The following is a 17,579-nucleotide window of genomic DNA, read 5'->3' on the forward strand; positions in this document are numbered from 1 at the left end:
TTGTCGTGTAAATGAAACACAGAGCGTAGAGAAAAAGAAAAGCATTCAAGCAGACAGATACGCTCCCCCCCCCCCCCCCCCCCAGATGCTTTGGGTCCCATCTCTGCAGTGACGTGTGGTCAGGTGAGGCAAGTGAGGCTCAGCCTCACCTGTGATTGTGACAAAAAAGAAAAACGTCCATTGAGTAAATATTTTTTCCATGGATCCGTGTTAAAGATGCATTTTCAGTTGACTCGACAGATTTTCCACAGATTGAGGTGAAATCGCTGAATTTCAGTGATTCAGATGGTGAGGCTTCACAGCTTCGCCTCATGTCTGACTGCAAGGCGCAGTTTTAACCGAGACGTACCGTCAGAGCGCAGAACAGGCTGCTGGTGAGGCGAGCCTCGCCAGCAGGGGGCAGACGTGAGCTGCTTTGCAGCTGTACTGGTGCCGTAGAAACAGAACTAAGGACGTGGAGAAGGATCAAGACATGGACTAAAAATGTAAAGCCAAGCATGTAAGTTTTTGAAAACTACATTTTAGGCCTAAAAGAATTGTTGTTATGATCATTTTCACAGAGATATTTGATAACCGATTAAAGCACCAGAATCTGAAGCTGGAAAAATACCAGAGATCGTTACTGAGGGTCCAAATGTGTGCTGAACACATCTGTATACTTTCATTTGTTTACAGTATATAAGCATTATTTATACACAGGAGGAGTGTTCTATTCATGTCTATGACAGAAATATTCTCTGTAGGACAAATATGTTCTTGTGTATATCTTATCAGCCACATGTGTCAAACTCAAGGCCCGGGGGCCAAATGTGGCCCCCATGTCACTTTATGTGGCCAACAAGAGCAAAAAGTTTTTAATTTTCTTAAAATATTTTTTTTTTAGTTGATTACATATTATTTATGTGTAGCTGTAATTATTCAATGTGTGCAGGTCTTCTGTGTGTTTGCAGACAAATTGTTGTCAGTTGGATGTGAGGCTGTGTGCAGCCTTTTTATGTAAAATAACATACATGTTCTTTCTAGCTCAGTTTGATGTTATCACTCTTTATTCACTTGGACAGTTTGAACCTTCATTAATGCAGTCATGTGTGTTTTAACAAGCGGAATCAAATGTAAAAGGATTTACGCTAAAGTAACAAGCAAACACATGTTTTCTATGCAACTGTAATTGTCATTTAAAAAGTTATAGTAAATAAATAATGAGTTTGGAGTAGTTACATTTATTTGTGATTACATTTAGTTACATGTATAAGTTATATTTGGCCCTTTGAGGACAGACACTATGCTGATGTGGCCCCCAGTGAAAATGGGTTTGACCCCCCTGATCTTTTCTGTTTGCTGCTGAATACTGAGATATTCAGTTCTTGTGAATCTGACTCCAGAGGATTCAGGGTCTCACCTGCCATCAACCTCCCCGCACGTCACTCCATCTCTGTAACCTTTAGTATGACCCCACCGCGGGTTTGAACCCCCTGGGGGTGGACACTGTATGACTGCACATAAGCTGCAGGTCAAAGCGCCTCCGTGGAAAAAGCTACTGCCTCTGCTCTCACCTGATGACCTCCGACGAACCGAACTCTATTTTGTTGCTCTTGGCTGAAGGGACGCCGCCTCCCATGAAGCCGTGCTGCTTGGCGTGCGACTCCACGTCCGTCCTGCGACACCCCTCTGATGGGGAGGAGGCTGGAGGGACGGGAGGCGAGGACACCGGAGACGGGTTGAGAGGCAAGTAGGGTGAGAGGGCCGTGGACTCGGCCTTCTGGGACGCCAGCAGCGCCGACACCGCCTCCGAGCTCTCTCTGTGCACCGTGGCCTGGGCGTCGTCCGTGATGTCGATGACGGCGGCGCCCGGAGCTGGAACAAACGCCGACAAAAACATTAGAACGGAGAAGCGCTGGATCGGCGCCGGATGTCCTTCAGCAGAGTACCTTTCACAGCGTTCTTGATGCTCTCCAAGGGTCCGCCCTGGCTCATGTCCACCATCAGCTGCGACGGCTGAAGAGGAGACTGAGTGATCTGTGTGACTGCCACCAGCTCTTCCTCCTCCTTTGTCATCATTTTTACTGATTCCTTTAGCACACTCTTCTTCAGCTTCTCTGCAGCCTCCATGTCTGCCCACGGGGATAAGTGACCAACGAGAGAGGAGGAGTCATTCATTTTAGGTCCCTTCATCCCTGGCTTCTCCTCCTCCTCCTCCACTTGGGAAATGGTACTTTGTACCTCATCGCTGCTGCGCATCTTTAGTTCATTCTCAGAGTTGACCTCTGAGGAGGAGGAGGAAGAATAGGACGAAGATGACAGGGATGAGGAGGAGGAAGAGCAGCAGGATGAGTCCGTGGTCCTCTTGTTGTGGAGGTTTTCTGAGTCGCTGCAGTCCGACAGGTCGGACGTCACTTCTGTCTTCAGCCTCTTTAATCCTGCCTTCTTCTCATCTTCCTCGCCTTTCCTGCGTTTGTTCATCGTCTGCTTCACTTTGGCCTTGGACTCTGAACAAACACCAGAGAAAAAGTGGGTTGGTTTGGATTTCTTCCCTTTATTAAACCCTTTTTACCAGTTCCCACGGCAACTTTCAGAGGGATTTTCACAATAAAATGCTCTGGTTGTGGCGCTCACCTCGGCCCGCCGCCTCCTTGTCCTCCTCTGGGACGCTGCTGTCCGAGCCTTTCCTCCTGGAGGAGCGGGAGGCGCGCGGCTCTCGCTGCTCACGCCCGCTCCCACCGGGCGAGTGATGCAACGGGTTGAGCGCCAGCTGGACTTGCTGAGACTGACTTTGCTGCTGGGGGGAGCTTTTAGGGTTGGGTCCCGATGATGTCATCACTGGGCGGGGGCTGTTCGCTTGAGCTCGTGTGTAATGACTCTGCTGGAAGAAAAGAAATGACATTGAAACGGAACAGACAGATACAAAGTGTTACTGTTTTGGTGAAGGTTTGTGGAGACAGAAACGCAGACGTTCACCGCTGTTCGGGTCTCTTCATGTGGACGGTTTAGGATAGAGACTCATGAGAAGCTAACGGCAGGCTTGCTAGCCGGCCTGCAGCTGTTAACATGCCGACGGGGAGCAGATCTGTGCACACATGCAGAGGAGCTCCTCACACACCAGCACTGAAACCAGGGAGGAACCAGCGTTCTGATCAGTGAAGCTTTTAGCTGCCCGTGAGCGTACGACCACATCAATGCCTTCCACCTCCAATCAAAACACGATTATTGATACTGTGGAAAGCAGCGGCTGATAAAATCCAGTGACATCCACACAGTCTGAAGGACTAACAGCAAACACGCGATTCTGCCACTGAAGTCGGGTCTGATGGGAATGACTTTCGAATCTGACTTTTTCATGGATTAACGTCCATAATAAATACAGTTTTCACACGTTTTCCTCCATGACAAAAGACCAAAAGCCTCCTGAATCAGAGACGGCTGGTCTCTACGTCACTCGTGGTTGTGGTAACATCTGAGCTGCAGCATCCTGCTGACAAGACATTTGCAGCCCTCGTGTGTGTGTGTGAGGCTGCAACACAACAGACAAGAAAAAACCTTTGGATTTTACCAGTTTATGCGTATTTCACGTAGCTTATAAGCAATTATTACGTAAATCTTATGCAATTGTGTGTGATTTTTGTGAGATACAGACACAAATGTGTCTTTCCACGACCGTTACAGACTTTTCACGCATGAAACACCGATGTGTAACTTTTAGATCACAGATCACATTACAATTATGTCATTGATACAGGAATCACTGATGAATTAATAATCACACGGTTCATGTTCTACGTTGGTTTACGTGTTCTTAGCGTGGTTTATTCGTACTTCTTCATATTAAAAATCCTTAAAAAACGTGTCGAGCAGAATTTTAGAAAGAAACCCCCCCCTCAATTTTTTTGCAAAAAAGCCCAAACAATAAATAAATCAGCATCTGTTGAGCTCTGTCACCTGATCTTAGTTTAATTTATGATTTACAAATGGCTTCTTGCATCCAGAGGAAGCCCCTTCAGAATAAAAGTCACTTTTGGTGGTAATCCTGGCTGAAAATAGTATGTGACGTTGAATCTAAAAAGGATCTTTAGAGCATTCCTTCAGGGGGATTCACTGGAAACATGGCATCAGTCTTAAACGTCTGTAAATTGCTCGTCAGCATTCACACAGGCATTTCTGAAGGAACATCATCCTTTCAGCTGGATGCAAACTTGACCGCATCGTGTGTTTGGAGTACAGACAGCAGAGACAGCTGGGGGGTCTGGAGGAGAAGGAGGGATTTGAGGGATACCTGAGAGTTGCCAGTGGTTCCGCAGGGTCGGCCTCCAGCCATCTTTGGAGGCAAAAAGAAAAGAGAAAAAGAGGAATTAACAGACATAAAATGTGAGAACAGAAGAAATGTGTTCCCAGCTGCAGGAGAACTGACAGTTTTCAGTGTCAGCTCCTTTTGGGGAAAATGTTACCAGTAAAGTAATGGCAGAACATGAAGCCAAACAACAACAGCTGACTGAAGCCAACAGAGCAGCCACACAGCAGAAGCAGCTTCTGGATCAACCGTTGTTAGGTGACATTTGCCTTTTTTCCAGTTTCAAGCTGCATCTAAAGGCCGTGTCAATCTGTCGCTACGTACATTTTGTGCATTTTCCACATACAAAGTTTCGTTCTTTGGTGATCCACGCGTGATAAACGGCATCCATAAGCCTTTCTCTCGTTCGTCGTGTGCGACGGGTCTTTACGTGAATTCAGCTTTGAGCAGTTTGAGTATTTTACATAATTTCTACGTACATCTTACACAACTGTTCAATGTAAGCCCATTACAATGAGGTTGGGGGCTTGTTGGGACAAAATGACGAGAGTCAAGAGTCCTGGAAGAGAATCAATTCTCTGAATTTCTCTTGTTCCTAAACACCAACTACATGCATATTGTGTGGCACCATATCTGGGAAACATACATTAGATTTAGGTAAGGTGGAAACAATTGAAAGCAACCCTACATAATGACTGAGAATAAAATCCCAGAAAGTGTAAGTTTTATTCTTCTCTTTTAACGTGTTTCTACTCACATGGGCCGTGTTGCTGTTCTGGCTGGACCGCGACCTTCGCCTAGAGGTGATGCCAATGTTCTCTCCTTTCAGCAAAGAGTGGACCACGTCATCCAGGAAGGTCATCTGGACCATCGAAGGATCCACGTTCTGGGGCTCTAGCACCTGAACACACGTTACTCTCACCTTTATATCATAACCCTCAGCAGGATTTGAACCCACTGCAATTATTCAAGCTCACCCAGACGCAGTACAACGAGCATTTCTGCTTCATAATATGGAGGAAATATTCTGAAACCATTCAGTGGTTTCTCTGCCGTCAAGAAATCCCAACTGTGGAGTTTAAATCGGTTCATGGATCAAGTCTTTTAATCGTTACACCCCAACTCTGACTAACCGTTATGTCTCAAGGTAAAAAGAATGTTGATTGAAACCTAGCCTTCTGCTTTTATTTTGAAGGCTGTTTTGCTGTTGGCAGCAGAAGCGTGTTTGGCGTGTTTAGCGTGTGCTCAAACCGCTGGTCACAGTCCAGGGATGTGAAAGTGCTCAGTTCTTTAAAACACATGACTGTTGAGAACGTGACTGGAGAACAGCAGCAGAGCCGTAAAATCATGCTCCGTCTTTCAGATAACACGAAAAACAAACCAACAAATAACTAAGAACCAAATAAACTATTAAAAAGTATGCATTATTTGAAAGATCTGTTTTTTTACTTTTAAATTTCCTGTTTTATTGATTGCATTTAACTTACCACATACCAGATATTTAAGAAGATTTTAAGTTGTTCCGTTTTCTGACACCAGATACCTTAAAAAGCTCCACCTATTTTTATTGAGTCTCATATGTTTATGTTTGATTTTTTTTTATAAAATAAACACCAACATATTACAGGAAAAATCCGTCCTAGACAAAATCAAAAATCCACATTTAATTTGTTTTTGAAATGTGAACAGAGTGACAGAGTCCCATCACATGTTGTGTATACCGGCAAAAGTATAGTTACAAATTCTGCAAGAGTCTGTGTTGCCGAGCAAAAACCCCAAAACATCACAGCTCTAGAGAAGATCTGCATGGAGGAATGGACCAAAATAGCAGCTACAGTGTGAGCAAACCAGGGTAACATTCCGTAAAATTACTGTAATAAGTACTGAAGTAAACATTTGTTATTGACCAAATATGTCTTTTCTGCTCCACTTTAAAATATTATTATTTTTTTTTTAATCAAACAGTGTAATTTTCTGGATTCTTTATTCTGTTTCACAGCTAAAATGTTTCTATCATTAAGACCAAACTCATCTTTCTATGTGGGAGAATTTACAGAATCTGTGACAGAAATACAAACTTTCTGTTTGCTACTTTGTCACTACTGGATTTAAACACTGCAGGGTAAAAATGACATTTTCTAGTCATACATTAAGTCTACTATGATGGGCTGTCACTGTTTCTCTATGTACTACAGCTGTTAACCGAATATAAACAGGACTATTGGCTCGTGGTTTACCAGAATAACATGTATATTGGGCACAAATACATAGTTGGAGCACCTGTCCTCCCCAGGACAGCAACTAAACATTGTAGTTCAGCATAAGAAAACAGGTGATTTTAACTTAATAATATTAATACTAATACAAACAACAGCAACAATAAAATAGAAACACCTGGAGCATAAATTCATAAATCTAACCAGCTAAATATAAATCAGCGCTAACCAGGTAACCTTAATTTCTAAAATTAAACAATGTGTTGTTGTTTTTGTGGCTCTGAAGCCTCAGGTTGCAGAACCCTGATCTGTTGCATGGACAGAACGATGGCTGTAAAAATAACCCTCTATGAACGGGTTTCTTCATGGGTCACCCCCCCATCGACCCAGCTCAGACCCAAAGAGCCCTGAGAGTTTCCTGATCAGAGTTTATTCAGTGAACACCAGTGCAAGCATCCGTAATGGAAGGGCCATCGAAGGAAATCTAAACCGCCGGTTACCATGGCAACAAGTCGATACAGAATGTCTCCATTTTATTGCAGCCCAAATATGAATGAGGTCAATGTGAACCCTGACATTTTTTTATTTTAAGGACCTAAGCAGTACAAAATTATTCTTTTTCAATTTGTAAAACATCTTTCTAGTGCATGCAAAGATAAACGCGCCACGAGTTTGTGACAGTAAAGCTCATACATGCATTCAACACTCGGTGTGTGTGACACAGACGGCGGGTGCGGGTACCTGGTCGTTCATGACAACCATGTTTCGGCTGAAAAGGTCGTGGTGAGTGATGATGCCCGTGAACCACTGGGTGGCCGAATCCTGTCTGTACACTCGCACTCGGTAGCCATTCAGTGAGTAGGGTCCTGGAGGGGGGAGGACACAGGTAGAGTTCATGAAATGCACCACTTTCCTTCCTCCACAGCAGTTCCAACAATCACATGGCAGAGCAGAGCGCTGTGCAGCCATCTGCAGACAAAGAGCCTCCCGAAAGAAGACAACGATGCATAAATGCTTACCTTGCATAAATATTTCCTGCACCTTCTGGTCTTTCAGCCAGCTCTTCACTTCTTCATGGAGCTGTGGATTGTCTCTGAACAGAGGGTTCTGACTGTCCACCTCGTCCTGAGGAACACAGATAGAACATCGGGTCACAACACAACTAATGCTCCAACAAAGAAAAATGATCTCAACTGTTGCAACAGTCATCCAGAGGAAACCTCAAATGGATTCAGCACAGAGCAAATGAAATGTTTTGGGTCCTGTTGTCTCTGAGAGGAAACAAACACCCCAATCCAAAACAGTCCTGATGTTTTAAAGCAAGAAAATGAATGAAAGGCAGAACGCTGACCCTCCTGAAGTGTGTGATGGTAAACCACAGCAGAGGGAAACACACCAACTCCAAAGCAACAACATTTGGGAGACTTATGACCTTACGAACTCTCCGGCTGAAGAAAAGGAAGAATTGCAAAAGTCTTTTGGGGGTAAAGAGTGTTTCCTTGTAGTTCTCCCCTTATTAAGGCTTTACAGTCACAGTTCAATTCCCCCATCCACACCCCCAGGCTGTTACGGTTAATTGATGAATCCATTCATCCAACCAGATCCATCTGTCTGTTAGTCGAATCGACCTATAGAATTACAAATGGTTTTAAAATGACATGACTCAATTATATCTTTACTGGAAACTGGCATTGTCGGTTTACTTTACTATAACACAAGAATGACCATCACAGCGGACAACACACACGTGATGATCAGTCCATCATTCCAGTCTAATGGGGGGAAACACTTTGAATGTAGCAAAGTCATGTGACCATCCAGTGTACTAGGATGTTCCAAGAATGTTCCCTTTGAACCCAGATACTCATCTCTGAGTCACATTGGTTGAATTTTTGGCTAAAGATGTCCCGGATCGATTTTAGGTCAGTATATCGGATCGTCAACCACAGATTGGGATATGAACCAAATTTATGTTAAATCAAATCATTACACCCCAAACACAAATTCACACACTGATGGCGGCGCCAACCTTCAACCCCCAGGAGCAATGTGGGGTTCAGTATCTCACCAAAACGCTTTGTCACATGGGCAGGCCGGGCGGGAATCTAACCTTTAGATGACTTCTATCATCACGAGGACCGACAGGTCCTAACTGAAGTTAGGTTCTCATTACCTACTATTCCAAAGTTTTCATCAAAGCGTCACTTCCAAAGCGGAGTTTCAAACCGCTGAATGTAGTCAGTTGCTTCAGTTGTCAGTGTCTGAAAGCACATCGTTTTCTGCAGAACAGTAAGAACTTTGGCTTCAATGTATACGTAACAATGCATTGAATCTCATTAGTTTCTGCCAGATTAACCAGGAGAGCTTGGACAGACGTTTGCAGAGTCAGCAAACTGTCTTCCGACAGGCAGATTAGCTATTGTGGTGCCTTCACCGATGCTGGTCGTTATCATCAATAAGGCTTCTGTTTTTAACAGATATCCCCACAGATCAAACCCGTCTTATCCAGCAGACGGCTAACCCAGAGTATGACCTTGTTCTGGTTCTGGTTCAGACAAGAGAACCAACAGGTCCAGAGTATTTGGGAATAGCCTATAACGATGTAAACACAGTCTCCTGCCGCTGCAGCAGCCCTCACCACGACCTGCTCAGATGCACATTTAGCCTTACCAAGACGACACGGTCACCATGACGACCACGCGTGATGCCATCAGAGCCGCAGTCATTAATGAGCCCAAACCTCTCATCGGTGTTTGATGAGTCAATTGGCATCGATGCTTATCACAACTGGAACATCTCTAGCCTGGTGAACACTTTATTTCCATTACTTCTGCGACTCTGCCACTTACATAAGGTTTCCATGGCAACAGTGACAGAGCTCAAACTGCAATCTTGAGTCAACCTGTAGCAGAAAAATCTGCAACGAGGATTATCATCCTTCAGAGTTTACTTTCAAATCAAAGTGTCCATTCTTGTTATCAGAGTGTCCTGGTCAGCGTTCACTAAACCCGACCAACAAAAAAGTATTTCTGTTAAAAAGGGAATTGATAAAAAGGTTTATTCTTTCAAACAACTCTGAAACACAAGATTACTACAGACACTGCAGCCCCTCCCCAAAAATGACCAAATACGTCACAATCAAATGCTTAACATACACTTTTAAAGTAATCTAATTACAACCACCAACAATGGTAAATGCAAACAGTGGAGATTAAGCAGAAAAGAACAAACAAATCAAAGTTCTGTAATAGAAAAACAAGGTTGCTTTTTTTTTCCAAACAGAAACCATCACACCAGTTAAAAGGCATTTAAAGAGGTACAAAAAGTTTAGATTAATCAGCGTCTGATCATTTTGAGAAGAATGGAAGCTGCTTTATGGAAGAAACCAGAATAGAATGTCTAATAATTAGAGGTTTCTATGCATCTACACCTTCGATGTCTAAAGGGGGGGGGGCATTACCCCTGTGAAAATGTTTGTTATGCAACACATTTCAACTATTCTGCTCTTGCTACAATAAGTCCACTAAAAGTGAATAGAAACTGTCCAACAATGATGAGAAGAAGACGACACTGACTCAGAGACACAACGCCGCCTTGTGTTTGTTGGTTCATGTAGGTATGTGTGCGCGTGTTAACAACGACATGGAAACAGGAAAACGAATCTCTATTGGAGATGCCAAACAATACAAAGAAAGAAAGGAAAACAAAAAGTAAAGAGCAAGGCGGTTTGTTGCTCGGTGGGTTTGACAGACAGAGACCTGCTTCACACAGACGCCGAATGTTTGACAGTTTGCTGAGACTCTGCTCCAAAGCTTCCTGACGGATTTAGACATCTATTTATAAATTAATACGATTTATAATCCTGAAAGTCTCTCTTTCTGATCATCTATTGATCTGTTTTCAAAGCATTCCCAGAGGTCCTGAAATCATATTTATGCCATCTAGACAAAATCCAAAAACCCGTGTCGTTTTCTAGGACATAGTTTCGGCAGAGCGGCAGACGTTCATGTGAAATTCACCTCAGAGCAGTGGGCGGGACTGTTGGTGCAAAGTAAGCCTGTCCCCTTTTCCCATCATTAATCTGCTTGCATCTCCTGCTCACAACCCCACACTACCAATAGTAATATGGTAGCCATCCAGCCGTACGGTTCTGATCCAGATCCCAGCTCAGACCAGGAAAACAGAGACGTTCCTGGATCCATTTGTCTGCAGGTGGATGATCAGAATGGAGCAGAGCAGGAACACTGATTTTTTCAAACGTTTTTTTTTGTCTGCTCCTGATTCAGGACAATTTGTATAAAGAAATACTCAGAAAGGCAGTTTAACCATCATTTTCTTTATACATGTCCTCCATGATCAGAAAAATGCTAAAAGAACAAGTTAAAAACAACCAAAAATACAATCTTAGCTGTTTAAGGCCAAAAAGTGCCTGGTTGGTAAAAATACATTAGTGCAAAGACAGAGCTCATGGAACAGTGGAGCACTTCTATGAGGGAAGGTCAGAATTCCTGTCCGTCTGAATGAAGCCTGAAGGCTTTCTCTGCTGCGATTACATAACGCCTCCACACAATGGCTGTGTGTCCAGGAGCTCCCTAAAGGGAAGCAGCCTGGAAAAGCCCCAGGGAGGCGGGACACCATGCACACACTTTTTTTTGGATCATGCAGAATTGGTTCTGGATCCCGTCAGATCGGATGAAGAAACGGACTCGGCTAACTTCAGGGTTCAGACGTGACAAAGGATTTGGCGGGCTTGGGTCAGACTGGAGTCTCCGCTACTACCGTCTACCAACAGGACTGCAGAACAGGGCTGGCCTTTCAAACAGTGACTTCATTGTCAAATTGATGCCAAACAGATTGTAGCCCATCCCCCTCCCTCCCTTCCTCCCTCCCCCCGTTCTTCCTGTCCAACTGGATAAACAGAGAGGGGAGTGGCCGCCAACCCACGGCGCAGCGTGTTTTTCATGCGCTCTGTGGCTCGGAGGTCTGCAGGAGCGGAGCGGCTGATTTAAGGCAGAAGGAATGCACGGGTGTGTGGAAGCGCCGCAGCCGGCGGTGCCAGGGAGACTCGGAGCCTCCGGCTGCTCCCGCCGCTGATGTGGGCGGCTGGAAGGACGGATCCGGCCCGAGTGATGCAGCAGCTGCAGCGCTCGCCATTTCCTGTTTTCAAACGCATGGATACTGACTAAATCTATAATAGTAAACACATTCAAATACTACTACTTAGCTACGCAAGAGACCTGCTCTAGACCTGCTCTAGACCTGTTCTAGACCTGCTCTAGACCTGCTCTAGACCTGTTCTAGACCTGCTCTAGACCTGTTCTAGACCTGCTCTAGACCTGCTCTAGACCTGTTCTCTTCTGGGCCGAGCTTCCGCTCTTTGGAGAATGGGATGTTTCGTCTTTGTAGACATGAACTCATCATCAGAATACAGCTCATCTAATGTTCATCTGATCTGATTAAACACACTAAACACAATCATCTGCTGAATTAGAAGACTGCAGAACCACAGATGAAGACTGTAGAACCACAGATGAAGACTGCAGAACCACAGATGAAGACTGCAGAACCACAGATGAAGACTGTAGAACCACAGATGAAGACTGCAGAATCATAGACGAAGACTGCAGAACCACAGATGAAGACTGCAGAACCACAGATGAAGACTGCAGAACCACAGATGAAGACTGCAGAACCACAGATGAAGACTGCAGAACCACAGATGAAGACTGCAGAACCACAGATGAAGACTGCAGAACCACAGATGAAGACTGCAGAACGAGAGATGAAGACTGCAGAATCATAGACGAAGACTGTAGAACCACAGATGAAGACTGCAGAACCACAGATGAAGACTGCAGAATCATAGACGAAGACTGCAGAACCACAGATGAAGACTGCAGAACCACAGATGAAGACTGCAGAACCACAGATGAAGACTGCAGAACCACAGATGAAGACTGCAGAACCACAGATGAAGACTGCAGAATCATAGACGAAGACTGTAGAACCACAGATGAAGACTGTAGAACCACAGATGAAGACTGCAGAACCACAGATGAAGACTGCAGAACCACAGATGAAGACTGCAGAATCATAGACGAAGACTGTAGAACCACAGATGAAGACTGTAGAACCACAGATGAAGACTGTAGAACCACAGATGAAGACTGCAGAATCATAGACGAAGACTGTAGAACCACAGATGAAGACTGCAGAACCACAGATGAAGACTGCAGAACCACAGATGAAGACTGCAGAACCACAGATGAAGACTGCAGAACCACAGATGTAGACTGCAGAACCACAGATGTAGACTGCAGAACCACAGATGGAGACTGTAGAACCACAGATGAAGTCTGCAGAACCACAGATGAAGACTGCAGAACCACAGATGAAGACTGCAGAACCACAGATGTAGACTGCAGAACCACAGATGTAGACTGCAGAACCACAGATGTAGACTGCAGAACCACAGATGAAGTCTGCAGAACCACAGATGAAGACTGCAGAACCACAGATGAAGTCTGTAGAACCACAGATGAAGACTGTAGAACCACAGATGAAGACTGCAGAACCACAGATGAAAACTGCAGAACCACAGATGAAGACTGTAGAACCACAGATGAAGTCTGCAGAACCACAGATGTAGACTGCAGAACCACAGATGTAGACTGCAGAACCACAGATGTAGACTGTAGAACCACAGATGAAGACTGTAGAACCACAGATGAAGACTGCAGAACCACAGATGTAGACTGCAGAACCACATATGTAGACTGCAGAACCACAGATGAAAACTGCAGAAACACAGATGTAGACTGCAGAACCACAGATGTAGACTGTAGAACCACAGATGTAGACTGTAGAACCACAGATGAAGATTGTAGAACCACAGATGTAGACTGCAGAACCACAGATGTAGACTGCAGAACCACAGATGTAGACTGTAGAACCACAGATGTAGACTGTAGAACCACAGATGAAGACTGTAGAACCACAGATGAAGACTGCAGAATCACAGACGAAGACTGCAGAACCACAGATGAAGACTGCAGAACCACAGATGAAGACTGCAGAACCACAGATGAAGACTGCAGAACCACAGATGAAGACTGCAGAACCACAGATGAAGACTGCAGAACCACAGATGAAGACTGCAGAACCACAGATGAAGACTGCAGAACGAGAGATGAAGACTGCAGAATCATAGACGAAGACTGTAGAACCACAGATGAAGACTGCAGAACCACAGATGAAGACTGCAGAATCATAGACGAAGACTGCAGAACCACAGATGAAGACTGCAGAACCACAGATGAAGACTGCAGAACCACAGATGAAGACTGCAGAACCACAGATGAAGACTGCAGAACCACAGATGAAGACTGCAGAATCATAGACGAAGACTGTAGAACCACAGATGAAGACTGTAGAACCACAGATGAAGACTGCAGAACCACAGATGAAGACTGCAGAACCACAGATGAAGACTGCAGAATCATAGACGAAGACTGTAGAACCACAGATGAAGACTGTAGAACCACAGATGAAGACTGTAGAACCACAGATGAAGACTGCAGAATCATAGACGAAGACTGTAGAACCACAGATGAAGACTGCAGAACCACAGATGAAGACTGCAGAACCACAGATGAAGACTGCAGAACCACAGATGAAGACTGCAGAACCACAGATGTAGACTGCAGAACCACAGATGTAGACTGCAGAACCACAGATGGAGACTGTAGAACCACAGATGAAGTCTGCAGAACCACAGATGAAGACTGCAGAACCACAGATGAAGACTGCAGAACCACAGATGTAGACTGCAGAACCACAGATGTAGACTGCAGAACCACAGATGTAGACTGCAGAACCACAGATGAAGTCTGCAGAACCACAGATGAAGACTGCAGAACCACAGATGAAGTCTGTAGAACCACAGATGAAGACTGTAGAACCACAGATGAAGACTGCAGAACCACAGATGAAAACTGCAGAACCACAGATGAAGACTGTAGAACCACAGATGAAGTCTGCAGAACCACAGATGTAGACTGCAGAACCACAGATGTAGACTGCAGAACCACAGATGTAGACTGTAGAACCACAGATGAAGACTGTAGAACCACAGATGAAGACTGCAGAACCACAGATGTAGACTGCAGAACCACATATGTAGACTGCAGAACCACAGATGAAAACTGCAGAAACACAGATGTAGACTGCAGAACCACAGATGTAGACTGTAGAACCACAGATGTAGACTGTAGAACCACAGATGAAGATTGTAGAACCACAGATGTAGACTGCAGAACCACAGATGTAGACTGCAGAACCACAGATGTAGACTGTAGAACCACAGATGAAGACTGTAGAACCACAGATGAAGACTGCAGAACCACAGATGAAGACTGCAGAACCACAGATGTAGACTGCAGAACCACAGATGTAGACTGCAGAACCACAGATGAAGACTGCAGAACCACAGATGTAGACTGCAGAACCACAGATGTAGACTGCAGAACCACAGATGAAGACTGCAGAACCACAGATGTAGACTGCAGAACCACAGATGAAGACTGCAGAACCACAGATGAAGACTGCAGAACCACAGATGTAGACTGCAGAACCACAGATGTAGACTGCAGAACCACAGATAAAGACTGTAGAACCACAGATGAAGACAATAGAAAAATACAAAAATATATAAGTGAGAATATTTGGGAAGGGGTTTTAAAACACAAAATTTCATTACATATAAATGACCTGCTTTTACTGATATAATTCAATTAAAAATAGATCAAGTTTTAATTTTGTGGACGTTTGTATTTTTGTCTGTGAATTATTTGTAAAGAAATGCTGCGAGTAGTTTTTAATGCAAAGCAAAAACTAAACACAAACTCTGAAGTCAAAATATGTCAAAGCAAACATATCAAAAGAATCAATGAAGCACAGAAGAGCTGATAGTAATCTTAATAATGAAGAAGTTCTGCGATCCCAAAGCTCCACAAATGCATCCATTACTGCTCACTAGGCCTGCACAATATACCGCAAATTTATCGTTATCGCGACATTAAGCTGTGCAATATGCATACCGCAAAAGACGGCGAAAATCGCAATAAATGGTTATGATAAATGTGCTAAAACAATCTCATGGCAGCTTGAAATATTGAACAAATGAAATAAATCCCCTTATGCATTTAACCAATCGGAAGGACCCGTTTACGTTGTTGATGAATCAGATGAGCCCTTTTATGTTTGATGTTTGCCTCCTATGTCGCCAGGGGTCATTTGGAGTATAATTTTTAAACTGTTGCAGTGAAATGGAAATGATGTTTTTGGTTGTTTTGCTATTTGTTTATATACCGCGAATTATATCGTTATCGCAATATTAATCACCAATATCGCATATCGCGAGTTTTCCTCATATCGTGCAGCCGGATAAAGCTCTGTCTCCAGTGGAGTCTCCCACTAAGAAATGCCTGTTCAAGCAGTATCTGTGGGGAAAGAGCTGCATGAATCATGCAGACTATTCAGGAAAACCTGTGTGATCCTCAGCCCTCTGGCTTTCTCAGCCAGCGTTACCTGTGAACTTTGGCCAACAGCGGTCACGTGGAACACAGAGCACAGTTCAGCACATGTCCTCACGTTGATCCTGGACACAGCTAACCGAGAAGAACCTGACATTCATTCACGCCAAACCCAATAGAAGCAGGTTTCCCCCTGAACTTTGAATGCAAACGTTGGTTCCATTGCATTTCCAGGTCTTCCACTGACGGCTGACAGAACAGAGAGGATTGAGAGCGTGCATGACGTCTACACAGATTCAGAGCATGAGTCATCACAGGACATGGCGGCGACTCCGCAAAGCCTGAAACAAAGAAAAACAGCAGCTCCGTCGCCTCTCTCTCCCTCTTGCTGCGTTTGGACTTGTCCAAGGCACAAATGGATGGGTGAGGGTGTGAGCGCACAACCCAGTCATCCCATCTGGCTGACAGAGAGGAACACAATGTTCCAGACGGAGAAATACAACAAGAGTCCTGCACACACGCACACACACACACACACACAAAGACTCAAAGACACAGCAACATGAAAAAAAGATGTTGGCTCTCTGCCTGCTTCCACTGCCTTTCCCTCCGTTTGATACAAACAAATCCAAGCAGCATCAGACACGTCTTGGTAGTGAAACTAACTTCTGTGACGGCGATTTCCTGCATCACTACATCTATGATAAAGGGAAACTGACAACAATCTTGCTAGGGAGAAATGATGTCTTTACTATGAAATCAAAGGAAAGATCAAATCTGGAACCATTTCTGCTTTTACGCCAACAAGGTCTTGCAGTTCATGGACTGTGGCTGTCATTTACGCATAGCAGCAGAATCAGTTTCATCCGTCGTCATCCTCACGTTCAGTGAAAAACCTCGACTGAAACACGTAGGTTAACTTTGACACAACAAGGCGGTGCTGTAGATCAGCGGAGGGCACCCGACAGCAGCTCTCCCGCAGACTTTGATTAGTGTGATGACCACTGACTGGTCTGGGTGACCCCTCCCCCCTGGTGTTACAAACAGGAAGTGGCTCCAAGAAGCCAAAATCCCATAGACGTCTATAGAGAAATAAACAACGGTTACTCAGTCAGTCATTCTATTGGTCAGAAGAACCGTTCTGGATCTGATACCTTTATTTTGTAACATCTTCTTGATAATCCTCTTTTTTTATTATATATATTTTTTCTGAGGTTATTCAAGTTATAAACTGACCAATCAGATGTCTCCATAAAAGTGGGTGGTCTCATGTTGAACATTCAAAGCGTTTACTTGACAGATTCTACCGAACACGCTTTCAAGCGGTGGGGGTTGTGACCTTTCAACAAGCTCACTCCTGATTGGTGAGAATGGTTGCCATAGAAACAATGACTTGGATTGGATTCGCGAAAAATGGCGACTGAATTGACTTCATTTGGCTGGAACCTGAAGCGAACCGTTTTCTGTAGGTGCCGTCGCACTCGCTCGGTCCAGTTCCCACATACAGTCAACAGTGATGACATACAGAACTTCCAGGTACAAACCTTC

General features: G+C 44.4%; 1 protein-coding gene across 3 annotated transcripts in view; it reads right to left on the reverse strand.

Moving 5' to 3' along the window:
* jmjd1c (jumonji domain containing 1C) overlaps positions 1–17,579 on the reverse strand; it is a 98,403-nt gene that overhangs the window by 15,347 nt on the left and 65,477 nt on the right. The window contains exons 4-10 of one of the 3 annotated variants that reach the window (XM_023949614.1): positions 7,518–7,623; positions 7,240–7,364; positions 5,040–5,183; positions 4,268–4,309; positions 2,614–2,857; positions 1,929–2,486; positions 1,554–1,854 (exon numbers count right to left, since the gene is read on the reverse strand). In XM_023949614.1, coding sequence (XP_023805382.1) covers positions 1,554–1,854; positions 1,929–2,486; positions 2,614–2,857; positions 4,268–4,309; positions 5,040–5,183; positions 7,240–7,364; positions 7,518–7,623 — 1,520 coding nt within the window. Of the gene's footprint in view, positions 1–1,553; positions 1,855–1,928; positions 2,487–2,613; positions 2,861–4,267; positions 4,310–5,039; positions 5,184–7,239; positions 7,365–7,517; positions 7,624–17,579 lie in introns of those variants that run through there. The other 2 variants (XM_023949613.1, XM_023949616.1) reach the window with 2 other exon arrangements.

The sequence above is a fragment of the Oryzias latipes genome, chromosome 19 (assembly GCF_002234675.1).
Source record: "Oryzias latipes chromosome 19, ASM223467v1".
Classification (NCBI taxonomy): Eukaryota; Metazoa; Chordata; class Actinopteri; order Beloniformes; family Adrianichthyidae; genus Oryzias; species Oryzias latipes.